This window comes from Peromyscus californicus, unplaced genomic scaffold, assembly GCF_007827085.1.
Source record: "Peromyscus californicus insignis strain IS unplaced genomic scaffold, ASM782708v3 Scaffold_14__1_contigs__length_90479793_seg_2, whole genome shotgun sequence".
NCBI classification, from domain to species: domain Eukaryota; kingdom Metazoa; phylum Chordata; class Mammalia; order Rodentia; family Cricetidae; genus Peromyscus; species Peromyscus californicus.
In genome coordinates, this window is record NW_026294436.1 from 77,521,512 (window position 1) to 77,537,144 (window position 15,633).

Below are 15,633 nucleotides of genomic sequence, written 5' to 3' on the forward strand. Positions count from 1 at the left end.
CACCACCACCACTACCACCCGTCAGCCTACTTTCTTATAGAACCCAGGACCACCAGTCCAGGGATGGCACTACCCATAATGGGTTAGGTCCTCCCACATCAATCACTAACTAAGAAAATGTCCTACAGGCTTGTCTACAACCCTATTTTTTTTTTTTGGTTTTGGTTTTCTGAGATAGGGTTTCTCTGTGTAGCCATGGCTGTCCTGGAACTCACTTTGTAGATCAGACTAGCCTCGAACTCACAGAGATCCACTTGCTTCTGCCTCCCAAGTGCTGGGATTAAAGATGTGTGCCATGACACTCGATCTTATGGAAGCATTTTCTTAATTGAGGTTCCCTCCTCTCAGGTGACTTTAGCTTATGTCAAATTGACATAAAACCATCCAACATATTCCCCACTTCAGATAAACTGCACCTGAGAAACTCTAAACTCGAGAAGTTATAGATGCAATGAAATTTGAGAACATTGAAAACATTTGCATTAAAGCTTCTAGAAAGAAAACAAAGTCTATACAAAGAAACAAGAACAGAAAATTCCCAACAATGAAGGTAAAAGATACAAGATAAATATCTTCAAATTTTCCAGAGAAATTGCTTTGCAACATAAAATCCCAAATCAGATATCAATAGTGAAGGTAAAAGGAGCTACTTTTTAAGATGTAAAAGGTCTCTAGAATGTATTTCCCATGATCCTTTTCTAAGAAAGATATGAAAGAATGCGCTCCAGCAAACCACACTGTAGAGTGTGGCAGAGGGCGACAAGCTGGCTCAGGGCAACAGGAACAGGGGTTTCAAGGAGACGCGGAAAGGCTGGACAGCTGATGAACAGCAGGTCCAGGGGAGGTTCTCCAGAAGTCAGCTGACAGACCCACAGGTACATCTGGCCGGGGGATTTCTATCAGAGGGATTTTTCACTCCTGCAGGTGAGTCTGGAAAGAAGTGGCGGGAACCTACTCAGAGCAGCAAACTGAATGCAAACTGAATTGGTGGGGCAGGAGGGCAAACAAGGTGTTTCAGGGCCCTGCAGTGAGTCACACTGACAAGGTAAACACTGAGTTTTGTGGGAAGGGGTATAGGACTAAGATGGTGAAGACTCTCAGAAGTCAAGAGTGAGTTAGCGTACACTTGAGAAAGATGGATGTAATATCGTGGGGAACCAAGGGAATTCAAAGTTGCTGTTAAGGGATGGACATGGGAGTCTGGAGTCAGGAGAGGGAAGCCTGTGATAGCACACCCTGCCCCGAAGAACCACACCTCCATCAAGCAGAGCCAGGAGACACTGTGGCGGTATGAGAGCATTTAGGCTGCAAGTTCACACCATAAAGTTCACACCACTATAAAACACCCACATCTCCGTCATGAAGTTACAAGTGATCATCTAACTGCCTCTATAGCCCTACTTCACTTGGACCGATTTTTCAGATTAGTTACCCCATCCAAGACTGTGTGGAACTACAATTAAGTTCCAAATTTTGGAGCCTGGAAAGATGGCTCTGAGGGTCAAATGCTTGTCATGAAGCAAGACAAACTGAGTTCAGGTACCTAGAACCTACATAAGAATCTGGATACAGCATGCCTATAACCTCAGCATCGGGAAGCATGACAGGAGGACCCCTTGTGCAGGTAGGCAAGTCTGTCTTGCTGAATTAGTAAGCTGCAGGGTCAGTAAGAGACTCTCTCTGTAACTAAGGTGAAGAGTGATTGAGAAAGATCCCCGACACTGACCTCTAGAATACACAAGCACATTCATACAAGCATGGGTACACACACACACACACACACACACACACACACACACACACATACACACACACACACAGACACACATAGACATAGACACACAGACACAGACACAGACACACACACACACACACACACACACACACACACACACACACACACACACACACACACACAAATGCTTTCTAACTTGTCTAAGAATGGAGGGCTGAGGGCTGAAATGTCACTGAGTCAGATACTCAATATGCACAAGCAGCCAAGATCTGCAGAGCAGATGGGCAGGTGCTTCATATGGGGTGGGAGGGATTTATCCAGGAATATCCTTCATGTCTGAAATTCAGGATGTTCCTCCAAAGAAATCAGGTAGGACTGCATTCCACTTCCACAGGGTAAAGATTAATACCTTTTCTTGTCTCCGGTTTCCTCATCTGTGAACCGGGTAGAATTAACTGAGCCAGAAGGGCTGTTGCCACTGTTGAGTAATGACACATGTGTGTGACAGAGTCCTAGTGTCCATCTAGCCTTTTCTTTAACAGTCCCTGCTCGTTCCTCAGAATGACAACCCTACCCTCCAATCTCTAACACAGTAAGACATGAGACCAGCCACGCGAGACCTCTGGAGGACGAGTCCACCTGCTTGCTTTCCTATAACCTCTGACTTGAGATCACAATGCAGGGTGGAAACCACAATGAGCAGAAACAAGAAAGTATGTATCACAGGTGACATCCCCTGAGGAGGTGGCACACAGTGCCTTCCACTGCATGCCTCTGACTGCTTTTCTGTGTCCCTGTGTACTTACAAATAAACCTTAAGACATGTATGACTTGTTCTTCATCTTCACCTATGACAACAAAAGCATGCTGTCTTACAACAGCATTAAGCCAACACTGTCACTTTTAAGAGCACAGTCGGCTTGGTGAAGGCCCTGCATCTTTTATATCATGGTCTTTTCTGTCCTCCTCACGAGACACAGTCAGGGGTCGTTCTCTCATTGACTCCAATCTGCTACATGAACAGGGCCAATAGCAGGGGAAACAGGACTCCAAGTGTGCTCTTCACTTTGTGTGGGTAGTTGCAGGCACGCGGCTGCCAGCCCAGCTCATCTCAAACAAGGCCAGCAGCTGCTCGGCGTGCTTTTTTAAGCAGAGTTTATTTCTAGGTCTTTAGAGGGATGTGAGATGCTTTAGGAGGATTTTATTTTAGAAGTCCTGTACTCTGTGCCTTCTCAGAGCTTTAAAATGAGCACTCACACATGCTACACACACACAGGCACAGCACACCACACACCACACACCACACACACACATCATTAAGACTTATCGCACTTAGTATGAGCGTGTTTTTCGGGGAATAAGCGAAGAGCTGCTCCTCTCAACAGCAGGAACCACGGCAGCTCCGGCCCTGCTGCTTCCAGTGGATTAATTTGGATCGGGGCGGGGGAGAAAGGAGACCCAGCCTTAGGGAGGAGACCCAGAGAGGGCTCCAGTGGGTGTGTTCTGAGTTTTTCTTTTTCCCAAGTTCATCTGTGGAGCACCATGAGGCACTGGTCTGAGTCTGTGCTGTGCTCTTAGGTGGGATAACAGTGCCACGAGACCCACCCTACTGCAGCCTGAGCCCCGGGTCAGAAAAGGGACTAAAGCCAAGAGTCAGCCTCCAGGAGAAACTAGACGCCATGCCAGAGCCTGCCCTCCATCAGATGGCATCTTGGACTCCCTAGACAAAGGGGAGTCCAAGGAACCTGAAAGGGGGGTTACATTCAGAGTTCTACCTCCTGGACCAGAGAAATTAAGACTCAGGCTTCAGATCCCACTGTGAAGGAAATGTATAGGCCACAAATTTCACAGCCTGTTTCCAGCTTTGCTAATGATGCCATGGCAGGGGGCATCAACGGGCCATACCCACCCCCTCCAGGAACATGCTGTTCATAAGAACAGGCCTCCTTTTTCCAGCCTTAAGAGCTAGTCCAGCATGCTGGTCTCACATATATATTAATATGTTAATTTAAAACTCCTGTTTGGCATTTCCAGATTTCTAAGTGTGGTACTCAAGTCCTTTATATGAAGATGTCTCTCCCCATGTGTTATGTCAGCCTCTGGATTCCAACACAGCACCCAGGCTCCCAATGTCAAGCAGTGTGTAACAGGACCAGCGTCTGCCTCCCTCCCTACCCTTCCAATGCTACCCCACATTCATTACGGTTCTGCCCAAGCCCAGCTCTTTGAGGATCATTCCCAAGAGCTCAGCTTACACCAACTCCTCCCCTCATCAACATCAATGTTCCGGAAACTTCTTTCTGGCTACAGTGCACACAACGCCTTCCTCTGATCCTCGACGGGCTTGCAAATGGCATTGCTCTCAACTACACAAAGCTGCAGTGGGAAGAGATGGGGATTCAGGACTCTTTGCTTCTGCTAGGCCTCTGACTAAGGTCCTTTAGTCTCACTTATCAGGTCCTTGAATGGCATCACCCACAGTGAGCTCTCCATGAAATAGCCTCTTCTTAGTTTCTGCAAAGCCACCCCTAAATCTTTACCTCTCCTCCCGGTTCCCTCCTTCACCCAACTATGAAGTATTAGTGTGTCCCAGACTCAGTGTAGACTTATGTCTCATCACATCTCCCCTCCCCTCTTCTCTCTCCTCCCTCTTCCCTCCCTCCTCTTCTTTCCCTTCCCTCTCCTCCCCTTCCCCCTTCTCTGTCTCAAACATTACCATGCATCAAAAATACCATCTATATGCTCCCAAATTTTTATTTTTTAGACCAGACCTTTCTTCTGAGTCATACCTGGCAAGGTTAAGTCAATCAGTGTTTTCTGATATTGTGAAAAACAAGTTAATTTTTCATACAGGGCACTTAGCTACTGACAGAGATAAGCTCTGTTCCTCGGTCTTATCATGTCTTGAATCTAAAGTGTCTGCCACTGAGATGGTCTCCTGATGAGAAGCCAAGGAAGACACATGTCCATTATAGAAGATGCTGACTAGACAGACGCCCAAGTGCACATGACCAGAACACCATCCAGGGAAATGTGGAGGAAGACACAGAACAAGGATGGGGACAGAACACCATCCAGGGAACATGGAGGAAGACACAGAACAATGAACTGGACAAAGGGATCATATGTTACACTTGGCTGAGAGTTCACTGTTTGACAATCTATTCCCCACATAAGACACTAAATTTAAGAAATGAAATTGGTCATGCCTAAGTGGGCTCAGTCTTGGAAGGGCTCTGATCCCAACAGGTTTACATCCAGGAAGCACCTGGTCTCTCCCTGCTGCACTGGACTCAAGTGGAAGAATGGTAGGCTAGCTGCCCCTGAAGACAGCATCGCTCCTCATAGGCAGGTTTGTTCTGTATTCCCTCAGAGGCCCTTAGGGCCCTGGCCTCTGACCACTAAGAAAGGCTCTGTGGTTGAGTCAGCTGGCATCTGTGTCTTAGTTGGTAAGTCGGGATCCCACAGAATCAAGTCATTTAAGTGTGAATGTCATTGGGCCTTCATAGCCAGTTGTCTGCTTGTGTTTCAACCCATCACAGTGTGGATGGCACTGGCCCTTCATAGCCTGTCATCTGCCTTCTTCAGTCCATTTATCTGCCAAGTGCAAGGAGCCTCTCTACTTGTTTGTTCAAAATCAATAAATAAATACAGCCAAGAAGTTGAATGGACAACACTAAAAGTCATGGTCTGCTTTCTTTCTGCTTCACCAGAACTTTAGATCCTTCAAGAACCATTAGACTGATCCATAGTGGTCAATCCTGGAGGCATATCTCCTAAGTTAAGCTATAAGCAGAGATTTCACTGCTCAATAAGGGATTCTAGTCAGCTTATTCAGACACTGTGGGGAGAAGAGGAGATGGGGCAGAGGGAAGACATATTTAAATCATGCAATGACATGAGGGAAGACATATTTAAATCATGCATTGACATGGAGGGAAGACATTTAAATCATGCATTGACATAGAGGGAAGACATATTTAAATCATGCATTGACATGGAATCAGGAGTGAGCTGGGGTGGGTCAACTTTGGGGGATTCACCTTTGCAAAGGAATAACCAACAAGCAGCCTGGAAGGGTCTCACTCCAAGGAAAGATCAAAGGTTGCCAGGAAGCAGTGTCATTCCACTGGTGCTTTGAAATGCCACAACTAACTAAGATGTCAAGTCTGAACCACAAATTCTGGCTCCTTGGAGAGTACAGTGTTGGGAAAGAATGAGTTGTCCCAGTAATTCCTCTTCTTCCAACCAGTAAGGGAGCTTGCTGGAGATGCCTTCTGCCAGCTTCCTGCAGGTCTGCGTTTCCCAGAGTCAGGGCCCATAGGTCCCCTCTTGTGAAGTAGCAGGATATAAAGCAGATGGCATCTTCCCTATCCTTTTCATATGTGCACGTAGTTTTCATTGAGCATTAAAGCAGCATTTTGCTTTCACTAGACACATTAGTATCTGTACTTCTATAAAATAATGCCCCAGCACCATGTTCAATAGCCCTCTGCCTTCCTGGGTTCTTCCAGCGGGCAACCTGCATCGTCCTCACCACTGCACAAACCCCTTTCTTTTCTACACTCCTCAACGAAGTCAGAAAACACCATCTTTCACTCAGCAAAGCACCGTGCCAAGTGCCATGATAACTGCCATTCTATGTTGTTCATCCGAACCTGACACCCAAAAATCAGTGAGGGAGATGGGGTTAAAACATTGAAAAGTATTTCATTATGCTGTAACACCTGGATAGGAGAGACCATGTGATGTCCCAAATGAGTTTTCCAGAGGAACCTGCCTGGACCAGGACTACCAGCACAGGGGTCACAAACAAGATGTCTACCAAGACAAAGTCTGAAGAGTTGGGTGTGGTGGGCAGAGAGGGCACCCCAGGAGATTAGAAGTCTGTGTGAGGGAGCTGTAGTTTGTGGAGGGGGAGGCTTCCAGACAACACCCAGCAGGGCCTCTAAGTTCCTTCTAAACACTGAGGACTTAGTTCTAAGAAGATGGGAAGCCACAGTTGAGTTTTATTTTAAGTTATTTTAATTTCACATGTACGGGTGTTTTGCCTTCATATAGGTATATGCACCAAATGTATAAAGTGCCTGTGAAGACCAGAAGAGGTTGCTGGAACCCCTAGAACTCATTACAGACCATTGTGAGCTGCCATGTGGGTGCTGGGAACTGAACCCAGGTCCTCTCTCTGCAAGAGCAGCAGGTACTCTTTGCCACTGAGCCATCTCTCCAGCCCTAACAACTGGGTTTTAAAGAGAGTGACATGATTAGGTTTTTACTAAGAAATATCACTAGGTGATGAATTGAGGGGGTTAAAAATGGAAGAAGAGCTACTAATTAGAAGCCATTTGGTTTCTAGCCACCAGGCACTAGTTTAGAGGACTGTGGATTGGGGGGTTCCAGTGACTGAAAACAAAGTTCAAGATCAAGCTAGGAGGCAGAAGAAACAGTACATATGAGAGACGGAAATGCTAATGGTTTCGGGTACCCTGAGAATGACAGTGTCACTAAGATAGCTAATGAGAATGTCTGAAGATGAGGGGACGTGGGTGCAGAATCAAGGAAGCTTCAAGGGAGCCAAGAAAGAGGTTCAGCTACCAGCTGCATCCACGAGGCACAGCACCATTAATGAAGACAGTTTTACATTACTGAAGTCAGGGCTGGAGAGATGGTTCCGTGGTTAAGAGCACTTGCTGTCCTTCCAAGGTACCTGTCAGCACTCGGGTGGCTGCTCACAACCACCAGGAACTCCAGTCCCAGGGGATCTGGTGCTGCCTTTTTGCACTGCATGCAGTGTGGTACCCAGACATTCATGCAGGCAAAACATTCATACATATAAAATAAAATTAAAAATTATCACAGTCAAATATGCTATTTAAAAAATGTTTTTCTAGAACTGTACAATTCAAGATGGTGGCCAGAGGCCACAATTAAGCTACCTAGATTCAAATTAATTAAATAAAATAAGGGGGCTGGAGAGATGGCTCAGCAGTTAAGAGCACTAGCTGCTCTTCCAGAAGACCTGGGTATGATTCCCAGCACCCACATGGCAACTCATAGCCATCTGTAATTCTAGTCCTAGGGGATCCAGTGCCCTTTTCTGGCCTCTGTGGGTGCCAGCCATGCACACAGTACAGACACACACATGCAGGCATGTGCTGGCTAGTCTTATGTCAACTTGACATAAGCTAGAGTTATCTTCATGAAGGGAACCCCAACTGAGAAAACGCCTCCATCAGATCCAGCTGTAAGGCATTTTCTTAATTAATGATCCATGGGGGAGGGCCCAGTCCATTGTGGATGGTGTAATCCCTGGACTGGTGGTCCTGGGTTCTATAAGACAGCAGGCTGAGCAAGCCAGGGGAAGCAAGCCAGTAAGCAGCACTCCTCCATGGCTTCTGCATCAGCTCCTGCCTCTGGGATCCTACTCTGTTTGAGTTCCTGTCCTGACTTCCTTCAATAATAAACAGGGATATAGAAGTGTAAGCCAAATAAACCCTTTTCTCCCCAACTTGCTTTTGCTTTTTGGTCTTGGTGTTTCACACAGCAATAGAGAGCCTAACTAAGCCAAAGCAAAACACCCACGTACAAAAAATAGCAAAATAATTTTAAGTGTTTTAAAATGAAATAAGTCCTAATTCAGTGTCTCAGTGGCCCTAGCCACATCTGAAGTGCCTTGTGTAGCTGGTGACTTGTGTGTTACCATAGTGGCCATTTCCATCACCTCAGGGACCTGTCAGAGAGTCCTCTTATGGAAGCTGAGGGCTTCCTGTTCATAACAGTCTTCTGGAGAATGTCCAACTGTCAATCAGCTAGATCAAGAAATCCTGTGCTTCTGAGCCCCATCTAAGGCCCTGGGTTATGGAAAGAGAAGGAACAACCACCCTGTTAGCAGAGACCTGTCAATCTGTGTCAAAAACTGGCAAAAGATACATGCCATGGTAAAAGAAAAGCAAAAAACAAAAAGCAGGCATGTTGGTTAGTTTTGTCAACTGGTTGGGACCACAGGGTGCCCCACATATTTAGTTAAACATTTACAGGTGTGTCTGTGATAAGAGTGTCTCTGGGTGACATGGACATTGGAATCTACGTTCTGAGGAAAGTACACTACTCTCTCCAGTATCAGCCAGTCTACTGAGGTCAGGGCTTAAATACTAAGGTCAAGGGAGCATCCCTACACTTGAGTGTGGTCTGGTTAGCACAGATCTGTCTTCTGACACCGCCTGGAACTTACACCATCAGCTCTCCCAAGTCTGGACCACTCAGTCGCCATAACCACATGGCCTAATTCTCTACCCTAATCTCTCTCTCTCTCTCTCTCTCTCTCTCTCTCTCTCTCTCTCTCTCTCTCTCTCTCTCTCTCTCTCTCACACACACACACACACACACACACACACACACACACACACACATAGTCAGTTCTGTTTCTCTGGAAAACCCTAAAGAATACCAAAGATGGCACAGGCAAGGGAGTGAGCTCACACTGTGGAAACACTATCAGAAAAACTAGAGAGATTAAAGTCATATGAAACCAAGTGCCAAGAGGGTGTCCAGTCTTTATTTGGATTTTGACAAAGAGAGGGGAAAGGTGATGAAATCATGGGAAGAGAAGAAGAGGCTATGGGGGAAAGAATTTATTCAAAAGCTTAAGGGACCAGTGAGATGGCTCGGTGGGCAAAGGTCTTGCAGCAGAAGCCTGGAAGCCCAAGTTCTATCACAGGAAACCATGAAAAGGTGGAAGTAGAGAACCAACTCCACCACACTGTCCTCTGACCTCCATACATGCAGCCCCCCCACACACACACACACAATGATATTAAATAAATTATCTTAAAACTCCAGCTGTATGCATTTGGAATGCCAAAGGAAAACAGGTTCTCCACTAGACTGGAAGAGACGGGACAGTGAGAGAGACTCCAGAGGAGACAGAGATGGAAGAGCTAGGGACGGAAGCATTACCTGTGCACTGACAGCCCCAGGTCAACTCGGACACTGAGACAAACAGTGGGCCCTACGTAGTTCTCAGACACTGGCCCGTGCTTAGGGGCAGGGTCTCAACAGCCAGGAACACTATAGGAGCTAACATGGGTGTCAACTTGACAGTAGAATCCCCTAGAAGACAAACCTCTGGTCACGTCTTGAGGGAGTGTCTAGATTGGGTTAACCGAGGTGAAATGGCTCATCCTGCATGTGAGGGGGAAACATCATCTCACAGACTGGGGTCCCAGACTAAATGTGAAGGAGAAACGAACTGAGAGAAACAGTTCTCTGCTCTCAGCTTCCAGGCAGCCGATGCAGTGTGACCAACTGCCTCACGCTGCCGCCGCCATGCCTTCTCCTCCACGACACATCCCTTAAACTGTGAGACAAAACCAACCTTCCTTCCCCACAACAATGAGAAAATTAATACAAACACCATCCAGGTTTCCAGGACAAAAGACAGCTGATGTTTAAAAAAAGTTTTATAAAATATAATAACAAATAGTAAATTTAATATTACATGAGAATTATTTCACCAAAATGTATCTAAAGTTATTACGCACCTAGGTGCCTGAATTGTGGGCATAATATCAAATGGGTTAAGCACATGAGGGCTTTGGGGGTCAGCACCCTACAAAGTGGCAAATCCTGTGTTTTGGTGAGTTGAGTTTTCCTCTTTGGTTTATTTCCAACCCAATTTAATCAGCAATAGGTCACATAGAATAGTCCCTTAACAGTTAAGATCCATCAGTTTGTGACTCAGGGCTCACAGTGCTTCATATTCTGTTTAAGGTTAATATTGGAGCCCTCTTGAAGGAACGTGGAAACAGAGTACCCGAGCAGGAAAGAACCCTCTGGATTGTTAGGGTGATCTCCAGGCCTTCAGGCTTTGGGGATAAGCATTCAGTCTTGAGAATGAAGATGTCCTTAAGACATGGCCTTGCATGACCCACTGCATGAGGGTGCCATGGCTTTTACTATTTTCCATAGACCTCATAGACATTTCTTGCCTTCTGGATGCTGGCTTCCAATATTGAATAAAATCTTTATCTTTTTTAAAGATTTATTTTAATTTTGATTATGTGTCTATGTGTGTGTGTCTCTGTGTGGGCCTGTGCATGTGAGTGAAGTACCCTCAGAAGCCAGAAGATGGAGTCAGAACCCCTGGAACTGGAGTTCCAGATGGTTTTTAGCCTCCATGTGGGTGCTGGGAACCAAACCCAGATCTGGAAGAGCAACAGGTGCTCCTAACCACTGAGCCATCTCTCCAACCCCCAAATGTTTATGTTATGAGTATACTTGATTTCTTCCAATGTGCTGCTTTGCTGTGTGCTGTGTCAGTTTTTACTGAAGGAACTGCCCTTCTGTGAGTGGCTATCTTTATTGAAACATGCTTCAATACCTCCGTTCTATCTCAATGATGTTTAAGATGTATTTGCTTTACTCTCATGCGCTGGGTAGAGTTTAACCACATTAATCATTTTTTTCCCATTGGAATCTCTTGTGTTTTACAGCCTGCCAGGAGAGCAAACACTCTCACGTTTCCTTTTGGGCCATTCTTTGGGCTGGCAGAACACTGTTCACATTCAGAAACACTGATTTCTGACAAGATTCTCATGTATCAGCTGCTGCATTTACACGGCAAAATATACGTGTGATGCTTACAATATCTACAGAGGGAAACACTCAATTTCCCAGTCACACCTACAGATAAAGAATGCAGCTTTACCCCTCAGCTGTCTGCTATGCCAGCATCAACAGCATCTGTCAAAAATTAAAATGCCAGCATCACTCAGGTCTAGCGAGGACATCTGGGAGGATGGGAACTTGACGCCTTGTCTTCAGGGCGGTAAGAGCTGATATGCAGCATGCAGAGTGAGCCGTGATCATGAGAAGCCCCTTAACCTGACAGTTTTACCTCAGGAGAACTCATTCTGATTATGAGATCCACATCGATACGATTTATAATGGAATGATTAGTAATAGCGTAATTAAACAATCATGAAGTATCCACCTTAGGGCTCCACACAGATCTGCTGTCTCGGAGGGGCGGCTGAAGCACCGCCATCGCATCACTGTGAGTGGCCATGTTGAGTGTGCATGCACAAACAGAACATGCTTCAGAAGAGTGAGTTTTAATGTCAATTTTATTAGTTATTTACTCATGTCTGGATTTTGTAATTTTTCTATAATAAATGCCTAGACTTTTATAGTTACAGGACTCATTCATATTATTCACTCGTCTATCCATCCAACCAACCAGCCATTCATGTAAACAATGGTTTTGAAGCCTCCCCCGTCCCCACCCCTATCATGCTTCCTAGAGACACACAGACTGTGAAGTTGCCTGATAAGAACTGCTCATATTTGAGTGAATCTGGTGACCACCATCCCCTGACAAACCAGTCTCTCCTTGCTCAGCTATGCCCTCCCACACAGGCAATGGTGGATCCTGCTCACCAAGGTCTCCCGGATGCAGGGCATCTCCAACAGCCTCTGGGCTCCACTCTCCACAGTGACTCCCAGCCAGTTGAGTGCTGCCCAGCACCAGAGGTCTTCATAGCTGCCATGCCAGTAGCTCACAAATGCAAATGTCATCGCGGTAGAAAGCAGTGTCCCCAGAAGGCCATGCTGGGACCCACCCAGTGGAATGTACACATACCTGGAGAAAGAAGAGGCTGTGAGAAGCTATGCTGACGGGTGGAGAGATGCACCTGCCTCTCCCTGCTCTCTGGCTTGACTACCTTGAATACTAGCATTATTGCTTAAGTTACAAAGATCCCACTTCTAGGAAGCTGTAGGCCAAACCTTGAACTTTCCACCTCACTCATTGTTGGCAAAATCCTAAACTTGCACAGGGTGTGGCTTTAGGTTAGATGAGCATACATACCAAGGAGCCCTTAATGTGGCAAAATTGTACTTACAAGAGGCAAGGGGGCAGCGATGAGTTTAGAGCTGATGAATGAATGTACCCAGCCTTGCAGCCCATCATGGGGCACCTACTAAGCTGCTGGCATTGGGAGGACACTGACCATCACGGCAAGTGTGCATTTTACAACTCAGACTACTAAATTTATGGTAAAGCCATATTTAAAATAATGGTAAAACCATTATTTAGACACAGTTGCTAAAAGCAGGTCCTTACAAGGTAGGAGTGGGGTGCATAAAAAGGATAATGAAGCTGGTCCCAGATTCCCAGGCAAGTGGCCCAGAAGCAAGTATAGAGAGGAACTCTGGACTCAACAGGAGTGCTGGACCAAAGCCTTACCTCTGCCCCAGTGCCTGGCATCCTCAGATATGTCTCCATCCCTGAGTAACTAGTGCCCAGGCTATGAGAATATGGAAGTGCAGAGATTCACACTCCTCTGTGGTTTCTAGAGGACCACAGGTCTCAGTTCATTCTGGTCAGTTCCTCTTTGTCCCAGAGAACTCCAGGAGGGGACAAGAGGTCTTTCTGATGTCTTCTGAGATACTTTACAAGGATCTTTCTACTTGATTTCTTGAGGCATCATGCTTCACATCTGCCATTCCAGAATCCATCCCAGAATCCTTAATGGTTTAGTATCTGTACTATACACGTATTACTTTCTTACTGTTGAAGAAGCTTTATTTAAAAATCATTTTTAGGGGCTGAAAAGATGGCTCAGTGGTTAAGAGCACTGACTGTTCTTCCAGAGGTCCTGAGTTCAATTCCCAGCAACCACATGGTGACTCATAACCACATGGTGGCTCACAACCACCTGTAAGGAGATCTGGTATCCTCCTCTGCCTTGCAAGGACACATGCAGGCAGAACACTGTACACATAATAAATACATAAATCTTTTAAAAAATCATTTCTAATAGAACTCCTTCTCAGAAGAAGCCAAAAGTAAATAAAATTAATCAGACCAAAAGATAAATGTCAAAAAACTATGTAAGTATTTTATTTGAAATAATTTAAACAATGTATAAAAATTAAGTTTATTACTAAGACACTGAGTGGCAAGTCAATGTACATTCAATGTAATTGGCCCCTCAAACTCTATTTTTCCAAAATTCTGGGGCTAGAATTCAGGACCTTGTGCATACTTCTCTAAATGCACAAGTTACTGTCCTCAGTCGGCACTGTCAAGTCCCCAAGAAACCTGGCACAAGTTTCACACAGTACCTGTGGCTCCTCCTGGCATTTCTCATCCTGCCCCTACCCTAAACCCTACAAAGCCCCTCCCAGGGGCTTCACATCTTTCCCCCCAGCTTCTGATTCCTACATAAATCAGCCTGCTTGGTTCCCATGTGCTGTCTTGGTTCTCTTGGCCTCGTCTCCTCTCTTCTCTCCCCTGTCCCCCTCCTCTCATGGCCCAGTCTGTTCTGCTGGCCATGTTCAGTCTGGACCCTTCTAGATGCCTCTGGACATTCTCTCCCTCATATTGACAATAAACCCTTCTCCTCAACCATGTCTTGCCGTCACGTCCTCATTCTCATTCAGTCACCTCACGTGCACCAGGACACTTGGACTTCCTGTCCCAACCAGCTGTGATGGGGACTGCTTCTGCCAGTGCCTGGAGTTGAACTCTAGGTCTCACACAGGACTCTGCCTCCGCCACAGACTCTCCCCTCAAAGCCCCCTACACCATGGCTTGTTGTTCATGCTTGTCTGGCCTGCATCGCCCAGGTGTAGCAAGAATCCCGCTAGGTCAGTTTAGGGAATGTCCCTCCCTGCCCCACCTGATCAGCCTCCATGTCCTGATTCCTCTCCCCTCCCTCAGCCACCTCAGTTAGCCTGGCCACCTGTCAGCAGCATCCAAGGCCATCCTCTGGCTTGTACACACATATGCATGCACACACACAAACACATACCTGCACATGCATGCACAGATAATCCTGTACACACATGTGCGCGCACACACACACACACACCTGCATATGCATGCACAGGTAATCCTGTACACATGTATATACACACACACACCTGCACACACATGAACAGATAATCCCATACACATGTGCATACGCACCACAGGGAGTGCTCCTTCTGCTTCCAGCATTTACTTATTAAGCCTTCCGGGCACCCGGCATTATAAGACACAAAGGCCTCAGATGTTCTTGCCCTGGCACTGGCTGAGACAACAGCAGGTCCTGCTGTGAGGCAACATGCCATATGCCAGGTCCGCCAGGAAGGCTTCAGTGTGGGAGAGACAGGGGTGAGGAAACCAGAGGAGTGCGGGAGGCTGGGCCACAGAGGGTCCCACTTTGGGGAGGCACCAGGAAGAGGCTCTCTAAGCAGAGGGAAGAGCTGGGCGCTGCTGGCGGGACACCGAGGAGGAGGAGGAGGAGGGGCCGTGAGCCTGAGAACGCCTGCAGGAGTGCAGCTCTTACCTGGAGCTCTGCTGCCCCCTAGAGGCTGCATGGTTATCAGCGTGCAATCGGGAGAGGATGAGGGCTGGAACCTCAGCGGTCTCCTATAGACACTGAGGTAACTAACCCCTTCCCACCACAGTGCTACTGTCAGGTATTGTAACAGTGTATGCTTTTAAAAAACAGTCATTTTCAACAGTGTTAAGAATGACTAAAGGAAACATTGCAGTATTTACAGACTTGTTTACATGTTAAGATGGTATGCACTAAAGAAAAACAAGCCTCACACGTCAGACAACCCAGCACAGAACAAAAGGCTGCCATGCCTCCCACCAGTGAGACTTGTCATTGGTCCAAATCCAAAAGGGACCTGTCTGCAAGCTAGGGATGCTGCAGTGGCTACCCCCTCCTCACGTGTAGCACTTTTAAACCATAAGCTCTTACTTTGCTTTTGAAAATGATAGCTGACCAAAAACAGTCTCTGAAAATTCTTAATATTCTAGGAATTGCCGGGCGATGGTGGCGCACGCCTTTAATCCCAGCACTCGGGAGGCAGAGCCAGGCGGATCTCTGTGAGTTTGAGGC

General features: G+C 46.5%; 1 protein-coding gene across 6 annotated transcripts in view; it reads right to left on the reverse strand.

Moving 5' to 3' along the window:
• Positions 1-15,633, reverse strand: part of Hhat (hedgehog acyltransferase) — a 280,570-nt gene that overhangs the window by 66,077 nt on the left and 198,860 nt on the right. For all 6 annotated transcript variants that reach the window (XM_052738051.1, XM_052738053.1, XM_052738054.1 and 3 more), the window contains one exon: positions 12,173-12,374. In XM_052738051.1, coding sequence (XP_052594011.1) covers positions 12,173-12,374 — 202 coding nt within the window. The remainder of the gene's footprint in view (positions 1-12,172; positions 12,375-15,633) is intronic.